General features: G+C 36.6%; 1 protein-coding gene and 1 long non-coding RNA gene across 4 annotated transcripts in view; one reads left to right on the top strand and one right to left on the bottom strand.

Annotated features, from left to right (window-relative positions):
• The window catches only part of LOC106017895 (uncharacterized), a 216,954-nt gene extending 196,982 nt beyond the window's left edge, over window positions 1-19,972 (top strand). The window contains exon 8 of the long non-coding RNA XR_011811569.1: window positions 16,726-19,972. This is a non-coding gene — a long non-coding RNA (uncharacterized lncRNA). The remainder of the gene's footprint in view (window positions 1-16,725) is intronic.
• CLSTN2 (calsyntenin 2) overlaps window positions 1-21,941 on the bottom strand; it is a 348,562-nt gene that overhangs the window by 72,087 nt on the left and 254,534 nt on the right. For all 3 annotated transcript variants that reach the window (XM_038183935.2, XM_072042760.1, XM_038183936.2), the window contains 3 exons: window positions 9,984-10,179; window positions 7,951-8,159; window positions 1,683-1,832 (listed from right to left, as the gene is read on the bottom strand). In XM_038183935.2, coding sequence (XP_038039863.2) covers window positions 1,683-1,832; window positions 7,951-8,159; window positions 9,984-10,179 — 555 coding nt within the window. The remainder of the gene's footprint in view (window positions 1-1,682; window positions 1,833-7,950; window positions 8,160-9,983; window positions 10,180-21,941) is intronic.

Below are 21,941 nucleotides of genomic sequence, written 5' to 3'. Positions count from 1 at the left end.
TATTAAAAATTACAACCTGGCAGCCCCTTATATCAAATACCTGAAAGTTTGTCTAACAAACAACCAACATACAGCTGACTTCTAGGAAAGTATAATTTTTGTATGCATAAAATAGTAGATCAATTCCAGCTTTTGCATTAAAGCCTTAAATGGCTTGCAAAGACTTCAGATAATTGAAAATAAACAAAGCATAATGAAAACGAAAAACCTGATGTGAGTTTGTTTGCATTACTTTCATTGGCAACCTGTTATCTATATGTAACTGATGGGACCATCAATATTCATCTATACTATATTTGATGCTGGAACTATGAAGTAAGTATGACAATAGTGGGTAGTATAAATGTATCATTAATGAGGTCTCTTTGCAGAAATTATCCAGTTAATAAAATATTAACGTGGAAATTATGTGGAAACTACAAATCAACAATTGCACCGATTCTAATGCAAATTCCAACCTAGAATGTATATTTCATTCATTTGCAATGACTCCATAAAGCAGGAACAGAACATTTCCATCGTGTAAAGATACTGTATTGGTTTTATAGCATAAGTCATGAGTTTTAGAACAATAAGATCTGTTTAAGATATGCAAATAAGTTGTGTATATATATATATATATATATATATATATATACACATATATATATATTATTTATTTTTTTTTTAAATAAAAATGCTCTTCAAAATACTTGGGGGGTGGAGGCAGCTGATACATTCCTGAGAAATTAAAATATTTTAAATGAAGACTCTGAAAATTAAATTATATTATAGATTTATGCCAGTGTGAAATCCTTTAGACAGGGGGGTGCCTTATTTTACAGAGAAAATGCTTTTTATTTTTTTTGGTGTTTGTTCACCAAATTTGCCTTCATGTGTAACAACCGAACTGAATTTTTTCCTTCTAATTTGTTCTCTTTAAAAATTACAATTTTGAAGCTCAGGTTAGTCCCAGATAACATCTGCATCATAAACCCTCATAAGGGTTATATCAAGTTACTTTTTTTCTAATCCAGCCTTCCTTTTCATCTTAATTCCTTATAATTTGTGGTGTATCTGTCTTCTCAGTATATCACTAGTTGGGTTTTCACCATTTTAGACAGTAGACTGCAGCTCCTTAAAACCCCTTTAAAAATAATAATAATAAATAAATATATATATACATACACACACACACACCTACTGAAATTTCTCAATACAAAGACAGTAATCTGGATAAAACATGCCTTTCATACCTACTGCTGGCTGAGCATGCCTTGACTCATACATTTGTGCATGCATACAGAAGACATTTCCATATTGGAATAATATAATCTGAAATCTTCTGGTCCAGACAGGAAAAGTACTTTGTCATGGTGGCTCCAAAAGGTTTATTTAAAGGAGCAGTAGGAGAAAGGCAAACCAGTAACATTTTTTAACCTTTCTGTATATTCAGCCTTCTTTGTGTTTGGCTTTTGGTTCTGACTAAAGAAATACTGCAAATCTAACCAACTATGGGATTGTTATACACATTTTTAACAGTCTCAGAATAAAGTAAACAAAAGAAATAACAACAGTTTTCTATACCATTGCAATATACACCATAGTTTCTCCTTACTGTGTATGTGAGGGGAAAAAAACGGCAAAGAAAAATACTTAAAAAAGAAAAATAACTTTAAAATATATAAACTATAAAACCTTACCTTGCCAGCCTGGTTTGCACACTGGTTTTACATTAACGCGTACTAAGACATCATCTCTTGCATGTTTTTGCCCACAGTCAAATGCTGTTACCATTATCTCGTACTGATGCTGCTTGTCATAGTTCAGCTTCTCAGTGTTTCTGATGTTACCTATAGAATCAATACAAGACAAATTCAGCAATTCTTGGCTAAGCATATACAGACTATAATAGCTGATTAACCATGAATGTTGTGTAATCTGAAACCTCTTTGGAGCACATTCACAGGCAGGACAATTACAAGGAGTGGGTAGTACTTTCTTTCTATCCAGCAGACAAATGAAGAAGTTATTAGGCAAACTATAACATTCTTTACTAATGCTAAGGATTTACATGGGCATATTTGAATTAGAACACATCTGCACAACAACATTTTCTGAAGACTAGACTATTTAGTAGTTTCATCTTTGCATCTAAAGTATGAGTAGATGCAACCTTATTTTTCACATCTTCCCAGAATACACTGCCTTAATGTGGCAGCTGCATTTGCACTCCTGAGCTGCATTGGTGAATGTATTTCCAGCCTAAGTATATTTCCTCCCTAAAGTTGTTACCCTTTAAGTCAGAGATATTTTTAGTCCTTTAACCCCTTTCCCTGGGTTCTAAAACTAAGGTGCAGAATCACCTTCCAAATAATGCTCAGCTGTATTTGATATGACAGCACTGAGCTACCACATGGAAAACAGAACTCAGAAAAAAAACAAATTATCTGCTGAACCTGACACATGTGTGAAGGTGGCAAATCACCTGTTTTAGGATCAAAGAAATAACTTTCACAAGGAAATGTCTTTCTCGGAGTATTTCTCCAGGCTTGGAAGATTACTGTGCACCTGTATGTTCATGTAATTAACAAGTTCAGCATTTTAATTATGTTCTTTTCCACTGAAATGCAGTTATTGTTCAAACCAAAATCTGAGACTGTTTAGAGTATGTCGCATGCTTGCGCTGGGCTGCTATACCACCTCTCTGAATGCTTACTCTGAACAAATGCTCCACTGAACTGCCTTTAAGTACAGATGTGCAAAATCAGTTGGGCCAAATTTGGAGTGAGGAGCACCCAGATCTTCAAATTTAGTAAAATACAGTGGTCTGATTTCCAACAGGTGCTGGTCAATGTCATTGACACTGCTTTCTTTCTCATCTAAAGGAATACAGGCTGGACACTTGGGTGGAGAGGAACCTCATGGAGAGGAACCAACAAGGGCAAGTGCAGGCTCATGCACAGGGGAAGGAATAACCCCAGACACTAGTACAAGTTGGCAGCTGACCTGCTGGAGAGCAGCTCTGTGGAGAGGGACCTGGTGGTCATGGCAGACAGCAAGTTAAACATGAGCCAGCAGTATGCCCTTGTGGCCAAGAAGGCCAATGGATCCTAGCCTGCATCAGGAGGAGTGTGGAGAGCAGGTCGAGAGGTGATCCTCCCCCTTTGCTCAGCACTGTTGAGGCCACACCTGGACAGGGAACAGCGAGGGAAAAGCCCTATCATCATTTCTGTATCTCAAATGGAGAAGCAGAAAGTCCTGATGAAGGACAGTATGGAAACAGTACTATATCCTACAGCTTCCTTAATTCTCTTTCACAGGCACATTGCCAGGCATTCTTAAGTCTGCCATGCATCTTCCCAACACAAATCCAACTGCACAAACGGTATCAACTACTAAGTTATTTTTGAGTTAGTAATTAGGAAAACAACAGAAACCTAGTCTACCCATTTTACTGTCTTGAGTTGCTTCATTAGTACCTGCTTAAGAGGATTTGGTGCAGAACTGGCACTACATACTTAACTATTCACTTAGTATCTGCTCAGTTGTTCTTAAAGAGCTTAGGGATGTGGTTTAGTGGGGACTGCTTGTGTTAGGTTAGAGGTTGGACTCGATGATCTTGAGGTCTCTTCCAACCTAGAAATTCTGTGATTCTGTGATTCCTTTCTGCATTTTATTTTACATGACTCTTTTATAATTTCCTATTTAGTTTAGTTACATTTCATTAAATCTATCTTCCAAAGTTTGTACTTCATTATGGTCTTTTATGATTTGGTCTACAAAAATTCTGACTATTAGGTGTTATTCTGGAAGGTCATTTGGATGTCTTGTATATGCTACTGAATAGTTTATTGATTTCCTAATTATTCCATTTTTCTGTTACCTCTGATACTTTATGCTACTTTATTTTACAATTTAATCAATATGATTAAAAAGTAAACGGACGATGAGTACTATAAATACAGACTAATTAATGTTTTGGAGATGACAGACTGAAAATTCCCATTTGCATCTCATCCACAAATAAAAGGGTAATCAATAAAAAAGGAAATTTTAATGGGGGAAGTAAGTACTTCTCTACACAGTTCACAATTACCCTGTAAATTCAATTTTCTTCAGTCCTTCTAAATCTCTGCCTTTTCCTGGAAATAGCCAGAGGTATAACAGCTTTAAAAACAAAACAAAATCAGGTAAGCAACAACAGGAATATCAATATTTCCATATGAGGGCACACACATCTACACTTCTATTTCTTCATGGTCAGTCTGGGGGATAGTTTAATGCAGACATTCCTATTTTATGGGTGTTTTTCATCTTATTTCGGAGCAGTTACAAGAACGGGGGAAAGACTTGACTAGTTTACGAATGCAATTCCCTTTTGAATTTCCTGCTTACTTTCTGTAAGTATAGGAATGATAAGACAACCCCCTAACCCTTACAAGAGACTAGGACTAGTGCTGGTGCATGAATGGCTTCTTGCTTCAGCCTGCTCACAGAAGCAACAGTTCAACAGCCCCAGACGCCAAGAGCCAGCAAGAACTGTATTGGAGCATTCATCAACTGGAGGATTAGAATGACTTCTCAGAGGTGTGCACTTTTAATAATAGATAGATAATAGAAAGAAACTGGCTTAAAAACAAACAAGAGCCACATGTAAATTCTTAACTATAAATTTTCAGGTTTCTCGTAATACCAGATTTGCAAGGCTCCTGACACAGATCTCAGCATTGGAAAGGTGATCTTGAGAGACTGCTCGGGTCTGCTTTCAAAAAATATCTTTCAAAAGATACATGATTTGACAGAACCTGTACTGACTGGACAGATAATTCAGTAATTCATCTTCATATAGAGCAATCTGAATATGTATTTCTAAATGTTTCCCAGTGATAGACAAGCATTGTAATACCCATTTTAAAGATGAGGAAGCTAAGTCATAAACAGATATTAAACATAGAATTCTCCAAGACCAGAGAGCAGGTCAGAGCCTTAAGAGTATTTGTGTCTACATCTGAATTCTCTAACCATTTGACCATGTCCCTTGACAAGACAGAAAATATATAAAAATGTTGTTCTGTTGACATTACAAATAAGTCCAGGAAATGTGGCTTAATTAATCTGTTACTTGAAAAAAAAGCCTAGGCAATATGGATAGGATGATAACTGAACTGATGACAACTGCTAAGACAACTAGACAGAACTGTATGTAAAAGTCTCTTAAAGCATATTGTATCTTATACCCTTAGTCCTAGTTCTCTGCATAGCAAAGCATAGACTTGTCCTTTGCTATTGCATGAATGTATTCTACAACCAAGAGTTTATTATCTTGCATGTTGTGCGCACCATATACAAAAGGGTCGGTTGTGTGAGTACTGTGCTTTTTTAAAGCAATTTTACTCACATGCAAAGCAGCAAAGTTGCCAAATGTAAATGGGAAACGTTATGTTACCTAGCTTGAAATGCGTAACCTGCTAAGGTCTACAAAATCTACACTGGAGCTGAATGCTGCTTTCTGTGCCTATTAATTCACACCTTGAACAGTTTGGTGATGTGAAGTAGACTGTGTACTGCTGCAGTCCAAAGGGTTCTCTCTTTCTGCAAATGCTGCCCAATGCACAGTGCAATTTTTCATGACAACAAAAATGTTCACCGGATTGAACTAGAAACAAGAATTAATTTTTGCCTAAAAAGGGAAAAATGTGCCAAAAGGCAAAAGCTGATGAATAGCATGTTCATCTTTTTCAACGTCTGTGTTAATGATTGTTTTTTTGGGTTGGCGGTGAAAAAAAAATCCCACCATCTGGAACTGATAATGGCATATTTTCATTACCCCTCACCCCCTACTTCTGGGGCTCTCTGCAATATTTAGATTTGATTTGAAGCATCTGATCAAATACTCATTCTGGGAAATGAAATTCTACATCTATGTTACTGGAAAGTGAGAAAAACAATAAATTCCAAATTACACAATGACATGACTTTCACTAGAAGAAAGACCCTAGATTTCTTTTTTTTCATGATGGTTGAAAAACTATAAACAAAATCCTAATTAGCACAGCATTAACAGCCACAGTCCCAAGCATCTCATACATCTATTTTAATACATCCCATAGGTAACAAAAATGGGAACAATGCCAAAGAAAAAAATCAGAGAAAGTTTGTATCTGCTGGCACAGAGAGATATCTGAGCAGTGATGTGTTGGAACTAGGCAACATATTTCTGTCGCAAAATAAAAGTGCAACCATCTATTCTCTGTCTCTAGTCCCAGTGGTCTTAAGCAATTACCATTATCTAAAAAAATTGCAAATTAGACTGCAATTAGTGTTGATTGTGGCAGCAGTGTTCTTTTAGTGAACAAATAGATCAAAAAGTTATTAATTGAATTCAAGACCATAAAACTGCAAGGTTTTACAACCTCATTCCAATTATTCACTTTTATTCACTGCAGGCTTTAAAGTCATCTTTAAGTCAACTTCTCTTTGCCTTTGCTGGAAAGCAGGTCACAAGCACATAGGGACAAATATGTAACCAAGAACTCCTGACGCTTCACATGCTTTTGATCATGCCTCCAACTGAAAGGAAGCCATAATCACACATGAGCCACCTGCACTGTGTGATAACAGCTGAAAAGGCATAAACAATTGGAATGTTCCATATCATACTCATCTCTTTTACTTAACTATGATAAGTCACAACCCTGTTTATGAAACTGCCTGCAATTCCTGTAAGTAACCAGCCCCATACTGCAGAGTACCTTGGACCTTTGGAAAGAGAAGGGTTTCAAACAAATGTAGAGGACTGCCTTTTATGACAAAACAGGAAATCTCACCATTAGCAAAAAAATAAAATAAAATAAAATAAAATAAAAAATCCACAAATAGGAAAAGTTGCAAGGGAATGGCACACAAACATCTACTTCCAGATGCCTCACTTCCTGGATAAAATCATTTGTGCTATTGCTCTGACAAAATATTATTGTGCCAGCTGACCTCATTTACTTAAGCAGAGATGTATTCATTATGATCACACCCCGTATATAGTATAAAGAATGCTTGCTTCCGAGTGACAGAAGGAGCTTTTTTTTTCACAATGTCATTTATATTTTATTGATGCTAACAGGTTATTATCTTTTGAAGCTCAACTGTACATCATGCAAAAGCTGTGCAAATAAAGTTGAATCATTTTTGAGTAGGTTGAATCATTTTTTATAAAAGGCTTTTTATAAAACATCCCAACATGAAAATGACTTCTTAGATAAAATGTAGCTACATGCATGTTTTCAATTTCCGAATTGGACAAAAATCAGATTTAATTTCCAAAAAGTGTTCTCCTCCTAGATACAACATGGATTAAATGATTCTGTTAGGAAAGATAAATAAGAGAATTGCTGGGTATATACATAGGGTGCTTGTTTGGGGGAAACAAGTTCTGTATGCATAGGAATTTACATTTTGAATTTCTGCACAAGTGCACGCGTGAATATCATTAACAAAGGACAGTAACATGAACTTTTCCTTTGATACCTTTTTCCTTTGATATAGTGTGCTGCACATGTAGCACAACTGTCCAAGGTAAATCATGGGTCTCTGCTCCAGGTATAGAGAAAGCAGCACTCATATCTACAAAGTGAAATACCATCTCTTGGATGGGAAAGTAGATCTGAGACAATTAAGAAAACAGCCTGAGTGGCAGAGAAAGATATTGTTCAAAACCTTTTTTTTTCTTTTTTTTTTTTTTTTTAATTATCATGATAAATTACTGTGGCACTTTCTAACCACGTCATATATAAAAGAAATACAATTTTCCAGTATTACAGTTCCTTCATTCTCAAAGATGAGAACAGGTCTATTTTCTTGAGTTAGAATTCAAAGAGCCAGATTATCAGCTGGTATCAAATGCTGATTATACTATTTACAGAAATTACTGTTACCTGTCCCAGAACTTACAATTGGATATTTCTCCATACTCACCATTTCTGTCAATGGCAAAAGGAACATCTGTCGTGACAATTTCATAATTGCAGATCTGGCTATACTGTGGAGAACAGTCCTCGTCCATAGCTTCTACCTGCAGTATGCTATCATAGATCTTTCCTTCCGTCACAGTGGCCTTATACACACTCTCCTTGAAAGCTGGTGAAAACTCATTGACATCCTTTACCTGGATATGGACCACTGCCCTAGAATAGGTAAATAATCAAAGAGAAAAATCAGATTAGCATGACTTTAAGTAAGAACATGTTATTAACACTTTGTTTTCATAACAATTGATAAGACTAACAAAAAATATCTAGAAACCCATGTCAACATTTGCTAAAATGATGTATTTTTGATTTTCTGTTTAATTTACCCAATTTAATATCTTAACTGGCACTAGATAAAATGCGCTAGAAAGTGGAAAAAGAAGTGGATTACAGTACTATTAAAAATTCATTAAAAATGGTCAGTTTGTGAACACTTCATTATTAAATAAGCCTTTCACCTTCTGCTACTTATAATTACCTAACGCCTTAATTAGCTACAATATTTGCAATTTGCCTTCTAAAGGCAAGAGTAGTGTCAGTATTCATAACTGAAATGTTTCATGGCTTTTAAAGAGGCAAATTATGCACCATGACCCATGCACTGATGTAGGCCTGAGCTTCTCTGGTAAATCCCAAGACCCTCATTTACAAACAAATCTAAGGATTGGATCCTTGCTGTTGGCATCTCTCATTAAGATAATAACCATGCCACATTATCAATATGTGCATTGTGGTAAACTTTTGAGGGTCAAAAATAAGAGATCTTCTGCATTAATGTACAAACTCTAAAGGCTTTCTATTGAATGAGACTAATGCCTGGTTGGATAGGAAGAATAGAAGAGGGACAGAGAAATGAAGGGACATTCTAGATCAATGGCAAAGCCAGGAATAAATACTGGGACTCAAACAGCATAGCTTAACGTGTGGTTTACTACACAAACCAGAGAAAATATACAAATGGCTGGTCCCAGTGGGACAGATTTCATTTTGGCCATCATTAGACTAAAATATTCCAAGTCTAACTCTTTCTAGCTTGTTACTGACATGAGGGAAAAACACAATAACATTTAACAACATGAAAGAGAAACTGTTTCTGAGACTTGATGTTTATTTGATTTTGTAGACTTCCTTCTAGATGTGTACTCTTAAAATACCATAAAAGAGTTTGGAATGCATAATAAAACTGATTAGTTTTTTTAATTGTCATGTATCCTGGATGAACAAAAGGAAGAACTATTACTACTAATCATTTATTTAAGTGGCTCTTAGCAAAATGAACAATCTGTATAACAGTTATGCATCTATACGTGATTTATTTTAATCTTTAATGACAAATGGTCTAGAGCTTGGTTTCATGAATTGAAAGGGGAAAAGGGTACTGTCTTACTTAAGGTTATGAAACAAATTGGCTCCACAGTAAAAAGTGCCACCTATTAACCTTTAATACTCTCTCTTCCAGGGGATTTGTATTCCTCTGGGACTTGCTGTTCAAAAGCCAAGGTTAGAAACACACTGTGCAAAGGCAACACTGCTGTAGCTAATACACATACTAAACAATGGGCAATTTTCCCTTTTCCTACCATTTGAAATGAGATAAACTGAGAGAAAACCTATTTAAAATTTATAAGTATCAATTAAAACCTAGCTTCCATGTCCTGACTGATCTGTTTGGTCAACGTATTTAATGTGAAAGCAAGAATGGAAAAATATACAAAAACTTCTCGACTTGAACAGCGATCCTATTAAAAAGTTCAGCTGGAACCAATGCAGAATGGGTCAAACTGCAAGAGGCAAAAAAGAAGAATATTTTCTAAAAGGAAATAGGAAAAAAGAAGTGTATGAACTATTGCAATGATGAATCATTTTGGTTTGCTTTCTTTCTACCTGACTACAATACAAATTGAAAGGGCCCTTTAATCTGATCTGTACTGCAGAGCGAATGCATAACTAACAAACAAAAAACAAGTCATTTTCACCCACTTGTGAGATTTCTTCCAGTTTGTTCCACTTGGTCCTGATCCACAGTCATACGCCTGTATGATGAATGTGTATTCCTTCTGCAGTTCACAGTCAATAGGACTTTTTGCTCGAAGACGACCTTCTCCAGATGTCTTGTTTAGCACAACAGCCTCAAAGGGCATTTCTTGTCCATGGATTTTAAAAGCACAGATCTCACCTGTGAGAAATAAGATAAATAAGATAACAGATATATTCAAGTATTGTAACATAAATATAAAAATAATATAAAACAATCACAACAATGATAATCTTATGTATTAGAGTGACACTGGAGATATTAGCATTCATTTGTATTTCATGCACTGACGGGGTAGTATAGACTCAGGTATCAGTTTATAATGTATCTAAAAGGGATGGTGGCCACGTACTTGTGGACTGTTACGTGATGAGTGCAGCTCTGGTCATGTCCTTTCCTCTTCCCCTGTCATTTCAAAATCGTTTCTTAAAGCCCTACAGACCATTCCCTAGATATGGCACAAAGCTAATTTTTTAGCTATATTAAGAAGACTGTATTTACTTAAAAGAAAATAGCAGAAAGAAAAACAGAGTATTTTAGAGGTGGTATTTTCTAACTGCTGTCACTCCTTCCTTGAGACACTTGAACTGGCAGGTGGTAGCAGATGTTCAGATTCTTGCAGTTTAGCTCCCAACAGTGAAAAAATTAATGATGCAGAACACAGGCACGTTCAAAATACATCTTGCTTTATTTACACACATATATCATCTTTGAAACAGAAGTAGTAAAAAGAACACAGACAAGTGTCCCTTTTGGACACTGCAGTCACCCACCCACATTCACATACCCATACATGAATGCCTTTTTGTCAGCAACTCACTCTGCCTCCAAACTACCTTCTAACATAATAGATCCATAGCTTCTCTCAGAGGAATACTATGTAACCAAACAGATGATATAGCAAGGACTAAAAAACTGATCTGGACACAAAAGACAACATAAAAAAAATGATAAAATATCTCAAAGGAAAAAAAATATACAATTTCTGGTGATGCTTTTATTTTTTCACCCTTCATACTGATGGCAAGGGTATACATGCTGAATTCATTTTTAGCCACTCAAAATCCTACTTTAAAAATGAAGCATTTCTACAAAGACCAATGTGGCTAAAATATTTTTATGACACATTAAACACATGCTCTTTTATGAGCAAGTCAGTCTCAGGACATGCATTACAGATTCAAAGCTGTCTCCCACTCATGTAATTCTTTTCCATTTATTTCCAATTTACAGTTGCAGCCTTTTGGAAATCTCATTGCCAATCATATCTGAGTCAACTGCCAAATTCTGAATAAAACCTGAGTCTGTGACCTCTAATGCAAGACTAACTCCTTTCTCTCTTTTTGTATTAGAACATTTTTTGTTTGTTTTTGGAGAAGAGGCTGTCCAGTTATGTTATAAAATTGCTGGAGTTCATAATTCCCATTACACCTGAGAATGAAAAAAATGGGACAGATATGTGTGAGCCTGTGTTTTTTGGGCACAGAGGTTGGGGGTGGGAATTAGGCATATCTGAAGTATGAATACAGGCCTTAAGTATATTCCCTCAATACTTCCGCACAGGTTTCCCTTGATTATGATGGGAGCTGAAGCTGTGCTCAGCTCTATACACTGACATTTAGGCAAATGAATCCCCCACTTAATACTTGTAATCAATCCTGTGACTGTCTTTACAGGATCAGCACGCAGTTGTTTTACTAATTACGAGGCACTGGGAAAACACATCAAATATTTACTTGAACATTTGCTTGCTCCAGCCTCTCACTCAAATGGCATGAAAGGTTTGTGCGGTACGTCAAGGTAGATGAAGGATGTGCTCTGTTCCAAGCTCTTTTTAGCTCATCCTCAATGAGCCCAAATATTTGAGCTATAGAGAAAAGAATGAATTTTATCCTGAGAATCAGACTCTGAAAAAGACTGAGTTTGCATCTCCATAAAAGGAAGCTTCATGATAGTTATGAACTGTTTCATAGGAAACAAAGCACTAAGAGGAGGCTGAAGTGGAGCAGTTTGTATAGTTTTTATCATGTGCACTGGTCACTTTGTCACACATCTCTAAAAAAAATAAAAAAACGAATTTCCATGCAACTTCAAACTGTAACATTCATCTAAAATGATACAGTAAGATTTCAGTTTTATTTTAATACAAAAATAACAGTGTATGTGAAGTTTAACAGAAAATTTTTATTTGTTGTGTTCTGTAATAGCAGCTTTTATAATTTCTTAATAACAGTTTTCCACAGACGCACAATCCATCGACAGAAGTCCTCACTTAAGTGTTTTGTGTTTATTATTTTATTGATCCACTGCTGGATTGTAAACAGTACAGCATTTGCAGACACCCAAGCCTACTGTTCTTAAAGCCAGAAATAGCTCCAGGCAGACCAAAAAAAAAAAAAAAAAAAAAAAAAAAAAAAAAGTGATCTCACCCTTAGTCTAAATGTTTATCATTTTTTTCCTTTCCAAGCATAGAGGGCTGATACAAAGCAATCAGAGGAGCAGGACCCTAATTAGCTCTCAGCAAATATTTTGGAAGTCTCTGTATCCCATTCCTATCTATGCTAGATACTCCAACTTTATATATAACTCTAATTTTGTCTTTTATGCTCACATTTGCCAAAGACAAAATAATGACAGCTGCATGGATACACAGAAATATTTGTAAGCACACTACGAAAAAAAAATCTTATACTTGGAGATTTTGGTTACAGCAACCTACTGATGTGAAAATAATAGCACATGACTTTAAAAGTGAGGTAAGAATTTTCAGAACAAGGGTTCTACTACCATTTCTAAATAAATGAGTTAATGTTGGTGAAGACTGAAAATGTATAGTAAAAGCAATGATTCTAAAAAGGTGGGCTAATGAAATGACTATTGAAAATGGAAACAACAGAATTGTATCAGCTGTAACAAAGAAAATAAATGAAGTCTATCTTTACCCTATGAGACTAATGCACACAGATATATGGAACCACTGCTAGGCATTATAAATATTCTCTTTAAAATAAAACAAATACTATTTTTCATTATAAAATGGAGCCACAGGGTTTTATTTTTAAATCCAGCTGAGCTAACCTCATTCCTACCTTGATGCCTGTAAGAAATGTACCAAGCTTGTGTTATTTACTGGGTTCTTAGATACCTACTGTTAAGTATCTCATTCAAGGATAAGGACACATGATCTGTCTTATTCAAGCTCATTATTTAAGCTGCCTTCCCCACCTGCCTTCTTTGTTGTGAATTAGAGTGCACACAGAGACAGTATCTTCCTCACAACAGACAATGCAGGAAAAATATTAATATTAATTTCATTTGAATAGGTTTGGGAATAGGTGCATATTGGATTTGTTGATCCAAGCAGTGGTGGCAGTGAGTTGATAAACAGGTATAAGTTGATGATACCACATTCATGAAATCCTATAGCAGTTATCTCCAGGGTAAAGAGAAAGTATTTCTTCTCCCAGTGCCAAGAGTTACGTCCTGAACGTTTTCTGTTAGTTTCCTATAAAATCTCCTGGTTGCAGGGTTTAACTTTACCAGGAGTTGCTTTATTTCAATGAACATTTTAATTCAATTCTGGACATAGTATTTTTTTCTTCATATCATTTGGACTATTAATAGCCAATCACTATAAATTTTGAAGCCTATATGATTTTGAGAGCTCTGCTAGAGATTCATAGGTTATTACCAAATAAATATTAATCATATAATCATTTCTTCTGTAACAATTACACTAGGCTGAAAAAGCTATTGGCGGTTTATCATTACTGAAATATAACCAACAAATTCTTGCAGCATTTAGAAATTCTTAATGACAATGTTTCCTATTCAGCAACATTCACGTAACAGATCTAATAATTATAAGCCTTAATCAAAAAATTGTATTATGAATTACTGCCTTTTATACGAAAAACAAAACTCCTTATGCTTTCAAATAATAAAAAAAAAAAAAAGAGAAGATGTTACTCCTTTAACAACTACACAAAATTATTGATTTGAGCTCAATTTCAGAAGTTAGGAAAAAAATTGCAAATTACTTTGCCTTTCACAGCAATCTTTGCTTTTTCTTTAGCTTTCATTACACCAAGAATGCAAAAGACTTGCCATCAAAAGCTGGGATCCCTGATATTTGATCATTTTGACCATTAGTCTTTAAAAAGCAACAGTTGTATGTGAATCGTAATTACAAAATGTGTTTATGTTTCATTAACTCCAACCACAGTTCTTTGCATGTTCTACCCTCTCTAGTGGCCTTTTGATTGCTTATGGAGTAGACTGTACATAACTGTATTCAGGGTATGTCTGTATGTGAGTGTACACACGCATATTTGTTCCCCCCATTAACTTCCAAACCATTTGCTAATTTCAACTAAATTTTAAAAAGATGAGTTTCCCGCAAGATAAGTTTCCCATAACCACTATAAAATTATGCAGCTGCACAATACAGAGATAATACAGAAGTAGTGTAAGGGTGACAAAGAAGTCACATCTCAGTAGACAGCAAACAGCCCACAGCAAGACCTTATAAAAGGCCAACAACAACAAAAAAGCTTCAGTTCTATTTTGTACCTTTTTGATAGCAATAAATCAAAAATGAGGCACAAAGCTGAAGCAAACCAGGCTCCATTAGTTCACTGCTGACAAAATGACTCATTAATATTCATATCCTGTTCTGATGTTATTACTCTCTAGACTTTTATTATATTTCTACGTGTAATTTCCTCAGATGCACAAATCAGCATAGCTGATCATTTATTTAGAATTAGGGATGTGGTTTTATACATCTTAAATTAAGCACGGTCTCCCTGAAAAATCCCCAAGTGCCTAAGACTCAAACTCATATATCACACACAAATCCTCTCGCAATTTAGAAGAGGCGAATACTGTTAGAAGAGACATACCTCAAGTTTCAAAGACCAGAGACAGGAATAGGCAGTTGGTATCCATGACCAAAACATCACTGCAAACTCTGAAGACTTGTGTACAAACAACGGTAACTGCCTTTTCCACACGTGTGTCCTTCAAAAACTTGATTTAGCTACATGGCACCAACATATTGTAATAGAGGTATTTGAAAACCACCAGTAATATATCATTTTATATTGATATATATCAATATATATATATTGATATAGCTATAGCTATTGATATAGCTATAACTAAAGATTTAAAATGACTTCATTGGACAATCATCAACAGCATGAAGTTCAACAAAGGGAAATGCCTGGTTCTGCAAGTGGGATGGAGTAATGGCAGACACAAATACAGAGCGGGAGATGTGCAGCTAGGGGACAGCAGCTCTGCAGAAAGGGATTTGGAGGTGTTGCTTACCGCAGGCTTAACATGAGCCAGCAGCGTGCCCTGGTAGCCAATATGCCATAGTGCTTTTTGGTGGGTACTAAACACAGCACAGCTGGCTGGGCACCAGAGGTGATTTTCCTGCTATATTTAGGGTCAGTGCGGCCTCACCACGAACCTTGTGGGCAGTTCTGGGCTCCACAACATCAAAAGGATGTCAAGGCTCTCAAGAGCATCCAGAGGAGGGCAGCAGAGCTGGCAGGAGGGCAGGAGGACATGTCCTGTGAGGAGAGGCTGAGGCCCCCAGGCTCCCGGCTGTAGGTGAGGAGGCCGAGGGGCGGCCTCGCTGCTCCCTCAGCTCCCTGAGGAGGGGAGGCAGAGGCAGGCCCAGAGGATGGCCCAGAACTGCCCCGGGGAGGCTGGGCTGGACACTGGGGGAAATCCCTTCACCATGAGGGTGACCAGACACCGGGACAGGCTTCCCAGAGAGGTGCTTGGTGCCCCGGGCCTGTCGGTGTTGGAGAAGTGCTGGGACGGTGCCGCACTGACAGGCGTCAGCTTCTGGGGAGCCCTGCGGTGGTCAGGCAGGTGGCTGGAGAGCCCCTTCCAACCAAACTGTTCTGTTCTATGGTATTTTAACTTTTCTCAATAAAATTAAAGTACTATTAATCTGAATCAAATTTTATTTTTTAACCTTTTACATGTGCTCTCTCCACATAGAGATGTACATCCAATGTTCTTTGAGCACTGAGCATCACAGATCTGTGTCGGCAGTTGGAAGGAGATCTGCAAATAAGCAATGCACTTGGGACCACTTTTCAATTCAATGTCTGTTTTCTCAGAAATGCAACATGGATACAGTAGATGCAGTTGATGTTTTGTTGTTGTTGTGTTGTTTTGTTTTTCCAGTAAGTTTGGTTAGGGGTTTCTGTTTCCTTTTTGTTGTTGTTTTTGTTTTTAACCCAGCCTCCCAGGATAACAACGATATACAAGTTTCTCTGCTGGAATCCTGCGAATACCTCCTGCAGTGCACAGCTGCCGACCTTTTGAGTGTCTCAGTGCCACTGGCAGGGTTTACTGCTTTGACAAGTTTTTCTATGATAAGCTGTAGCTACTGTTTAAATAATTATGGAACACAAAAGGTTGGATTCTGAGGGAAGAATGGGGAAATAGTGAAAAATAATAGAGATGTAACGTATCTTTAAGGATAGAAAAATGCATTATTAAGGCAGTAACTACTGTAACATGCTTTTCCAGCTCATTGAAGTCAATCCTATTAAATGAATACTGAAATACTAAAATCCAAGAAGCTATACTGAAATCATAAGCAGAAGGAGGTGCTGATATCCTAATAAAATACAAAAAATATTACTTCTTCCTATCTAGTTTTACAGGCAGCAAGCTCCACAAAGCAAGAACATAAATCCACTGCTACTCTTCCTATTCTATTCCTATGGATTTCAGATTGGAAAATGGAGGAAACTGCACTTGTACTTCAGGTGATTCATCGTTGCCATAAACCCACTCCTAACGAACCAGTCTCATTCTGCTGATGCACGGACCAATCCCTCAAGATAAAAAGACAGTTCTGCAGGTAGCATATAATCACAGCCATATCTGAGTTTCTTTCTGCCTCCATGATAACCTTCCCAGGGAACTCACTCGAGCCAGGAAGGCACTCAGCAACAAAGCACCTGGAAAACCTACTATACACGTTTGTTCAAAGACGCTTGTTTAAAAAGTGTAATTTTTATGGACCTGCTCTGACTATATCAAGACAACCAACCATAATGCTCTGCAGGAAATCAGACCACCACTGCTTAGAGGCATAACATATCAAGTTGTACACTTAAATCTGCACAAGAGATCCTTGATCTCCAGCTTAAATGATGGAGAATTGATAAATGCCTATGTGAAACCTGCAATAAACAGTCAGCTGGGTCAGAAAACATAACAAGGAGATAAAGGTTCTTACAAATAAAGATGTGCTTAATTAACTTATGATTATACAGTTCTCCAACATCTTCTACTCTAAAGCATAGAAACATAACACATTGTTATTCATTCCTGCCACCATTCAACACATATCAAATTAGCATTCTATTACAAGCAACATCAAATATTTCTTTTCTTTTTGAAATCTGCTTGAACAGAGGAAGAAAGCAATACCAAAGCAATGCCAAAAAGTGTACTACTGCAGGCAATATGTGGAGTTCCATTCCCACCTGTAAATGAAAAGCTTTTTGTTAAGCAGATGTTTTATGCTTGCAAGTATCCCGTGGATTCAGCAGTGCATTCAAGTATCACACAGACATTCAACACACAAACAGCTGTCCAGTTTAGTTAGAATGCTGTAAGGCAGAGCATGGTCTCTTTAACAGTTACACAATCATTACTGAAAAATATTTGCCTTGCCACCTTTTAAAATACCACATTAAAATGTATTATATGAAAAATAATCCTGCAACCATACAGTTAAACCTGCAAAAAGCACATTAAATAAAAGGAACTTTATCGTACAGGAGTGAATGGAAGTGTAATTCTCAGTTCCCAGTTGGGTCATTTTCTGAACTACTTTTTCATGTGTGTCAATGCCAGTCATATATACGTGTGCTGGTCATTTTCATCTTCACACAAGCTACCTGAATTATTTGATTTGTGTTCACTTTCAGCAACAGTGTTTGCAACTGTGATTACACATTTCCTGTTTCCATACCAGAAGTCTGCCACAGTGGAAACATCACTTTGCTTCAGACTGCCATCTTTCAGTAAACACAGAAGCCCCAGTGCTACCTCTGCCCTAATTCCACATCTGTGTCTGAAAGATGGATCACAAAACTATTTCACCTCTAGATTACTGAGGTCTACGTTGAGAAAAACAGGAGACAACTGGCACAGTGAGGCACTGACCCGTTTTACTGTATGCATCCTTTGAAAAGGATGGACCTATTTTTATAACAGAGATGTAGAAGACTTCACACATGAGATTAAAAAGGTTATTACACTACTAGCAAAGTAGCAAATGATGCACATGTATAATGCAACTAGAATTTAAAATTAAATAAAGACCTAGAATTAGCAATGTTGGCTATTAAATTTGTACTGCTTACAGAATTCCTACAGCATGATAGGAAAACACAACAAAAATATTTCCTCAGCAGGATATATGCACCAACATGACCTGCTAGCTTCAGCTCCCTTGTGAGATATACAGAGACAAATACGAAAACTAACAGCAACATGTTACACTTGGATTAGAAAATCAGCTGTTTAGTCTATTGAGGACTCAGTGGACTGATAGAAAAGCTTATTTTTTAATTAAAGCATTTTCCCTTGGGCCCTATATCAAGGCAGACAATTTCTGAGATAAAGAAGCTTGGGAAATGTTGCATCAATTAAAATTATTATTACATATGATTTAAAATGTATTATTTGGGGGTACAGTTGGCTAATTCAAAGCACACAGTGGGTGATCAGTTCATTTTTCTGCTTATTTGTACTCAGAGACATCACTCAGCTTTAATCTGAGATTTTGTACCAGGAGCACTGAACAGACTGGGACATAACATAAGCAGTGGACTCAACCATGCCAGTCAGTGGAGAGGCAGGTATGAGGAGCCAGGGCACTCCTCCAAAAAATTCAACACCATAATTCCAAATACGCAGACAAAAACAGTAATGACTATCACTAGATTTCTTGCACTCAAAGTATACATGACCTTGTAAACACCTCATTATCTGGGAACAAAACAGGAGTCATTTCTTCACCCTCTGCCTCAAATCAGTGTCCAAATAAGCTGTTCACAGCAAACTGAAGCTCCCATGCACACACTCAGGAATGACTGAAAACGGGCTGAATTCAACTGAAGGATCCTAATGGAACAATTCATGCTGCAGATACACATCAGTTTCATCTCTACATCAAAACATTCTTTGATTTATTATTGGTTTCTTTAAATCACTTACAATCTTTGTTGCTTTGGCATAATTTGCATCTCTAAGAGTTAAGGCTTTTCTGGAAGTTTTGAGAAGTACGAATTCAAGTATAGAAGTAACTTTGCAGAGACAACTCTTTAAATATTTTACAATGGGAACCCCCAATGTTTCTGTATCTGTTTTTTGATACAAGGTAGAATACATTTTGTGGAACTAGAAATTAACACAGTTCTCACAGTTACAGGTGATTTTTTGAAAAATCTTTAACATAAAAAAAAAAAAAGAAAAAAAAAGAAAAATCTTGCTGAGAGAATAGATCATCTTTCTACTAAATCTGTATTCCATCCCCAGTTTCATTTTGGAAAGTAAAGACCAAAGCTTATTTTTTATGCTTTAGGATCTACGACTGAACTTTCATTGCAATTTAATGTTTAATTTCAAATTAATGGAATGAAGGATGCAACTATTAAAACCCAACATGTGCAATATAAAGCAATAAAGATGTAATGCCATGAACATTGCACAAGAATAAATCATTTCAGCAATTTAAAAAGTGCAAATAAATATCTATATAGTCTCTATCTAACTGCTGCTCAATAAGTAAAGAAACAAATTGTATTTGCAGTTTATGAAGTAAATTATAATTTAAATTTGAGTACTTCTGACAGGAAATTCAAACAAAATATTTTATCAAGATGTGAAGTTGATTCAAAGCCATTGTTATGGTTCACATGACACTAGTGGTATTTGCACTTACACCACCACAATTGGACAAACAGAATCTGCATGGCTGATGCAGTACTACATTGTGAAAGCTTACCCAACTGCTTGCTCTAGCCTTGGGTAGCATATGCTGTGTTGACACAGCTTTTGGAATAGCATTTAGAGACTTGGATTTTGGGGTGACAGAAGGTTTTCTGGAAGGAGGGGGTTGACTAACTGTTTGTCAGGCATCTGCTGAAAGCAGCTGCTCTGTTACCTCTGTTATTTACCAAACAGCTGCAGAGGAAGTTGCACACCAAAGCTTTCCAGAGTAGAGCATCATTTCTATGTGCTGCTGAAGCGGGCTCCCTGAGGAGGACAAGAGCGGCTGTACATGTATTTCATCAACTTTAGGCAAGCCAATGTTCCCTAGGCCACCTCAGTCCTTTGTTCTTAAGGATCAGCAAGCATCACTGTGTTTTCAGACTCTCAGAGTTCATAAAAAGGGACAGCCATCACAATCGGCTTTTAAGTAAGATGAAGCTGGAGAGAAGATTTTTCCTTGTCTTTCTGTGTGGGAAAACACAGACCACAGGGCAATGGCTTATGAGATTACTTAGTATATTCAATGTTCATGAATGGATACTTCTGAATCAAGGTAAAAGAAACATTAAGAAACTGAAGAGATCAGACAACTAAATGAGGACCTCAATATTGTATACTCAATATTACTCTTCCCTGCCCTGCCACCCCACAAAAACAGTATACAAGATCAGGAAGTATCACTCAGCAATAACTATACCTATTAAAATCATGTTTTAAATAAAGCTATATATCTTGAATTACACAGGCTACAGTCTTAGTTATAGTATATTGCAAAAAGTGCCCTGTACAATAACTTAAAATACTCTTCAAATACCGTTTTTTATGGAAATTTTAAATTTAGTTAAATGTTAGATTAAGTGAACCCTCCCTCATATGTATACTCAGTAATTCTCTAACATGTAACTAGTCTGATCTGACAGTTGGGTTCTTTTTCTGAGCCACAAAAATACCTCTGTATTTGAAATTCCTGATGTCACTTAAAAACTGGTATTTTCACTTTATGAATATGTGCAAAGTTGTCTTCTAGAAAGGATTAATGATGGCAGTGGTATCTGTACTGGACTGTTTTGTTTACTCAAAAGTCCTATCTGCTTGCTCTCCCAACACAAATAGATGTTTACAGTTCCTTTTCCTATCAACCCCACAGCACATAACCAAAATTGAGTGAACTGGATCATAGTCCTTGCACATAATTAACTGACTCGCTTACCAGAAGCCTGATTTTCTGGATATACTCAGTAAATGCTGATACTCCGGACTTCATGGGAACTGCAGCTGGCTGCAGAGCCTAAAGACCAAACCATCTGTCATAGCTGCACTTGTGCAAAATAATATGACTGCCCTTAAAAGTATAAGGGCACAGTCTGAAAGCAGTGGGCTCAAACAATTGTCAGTGAGAGCCTTAGGAACATTTACTCCCAGTAAATCTAGGAACGCAAGTGTTATAAAGCATTTTGCCTCTGTAATACTGGGCTGAGTTAATAGATATAAAAGAATACAATTTGTTTGCAAACTGAGTACTTAAGAAAGTAACAGAACAGAAAAAGACAAACCATGCACTTCTGAAAGGACTCAAAGTTGTTGTTCCCTTAGGACAAAGTTCTGTTTGCGATTAAGCATTTTTAGCAAAATAGGGACTAAGGCAGTTCTCTCACAGGTTAAACTGCTGTTCCTGTAAGACATCTGTACCTGGTCTCACTCTCCCAGTGACCTCTGTCCCTCAAGAGCCTCTCCAAGGTCCTTCTACCAACATGAAGAGACCAAGAAATCAAGATAAAAAATTACAACATGGTCAGATACCTTACAGCTGATATAGTATAAACTCACTTTAGAATAAAACTTGTGGTTAAAAGTTAGCA

The sequence above is a fragment of the Anas platyrhynchos genome, chromosome 9 (assembly GCF_047663525.1).
Source record: "Anas platyrhynchos isolate ZD024472 breed Pekin duck chromosome 9, IASCAAS_PekinDuck_T2T, whole genome shotgun sequence".
In the NCBI taxonomy this organism is placed as follows: Eukaryota; Metazoa; Chordata; class Aves; order Anseriformes; family Anatidae; genus Anas; species Anas platyrhynchos.
The sequence above is the reverse complement of the archived record's forward strand: the minus strand, read 5'-3'. Positions and strand labels throughout refer to the sequence as shown.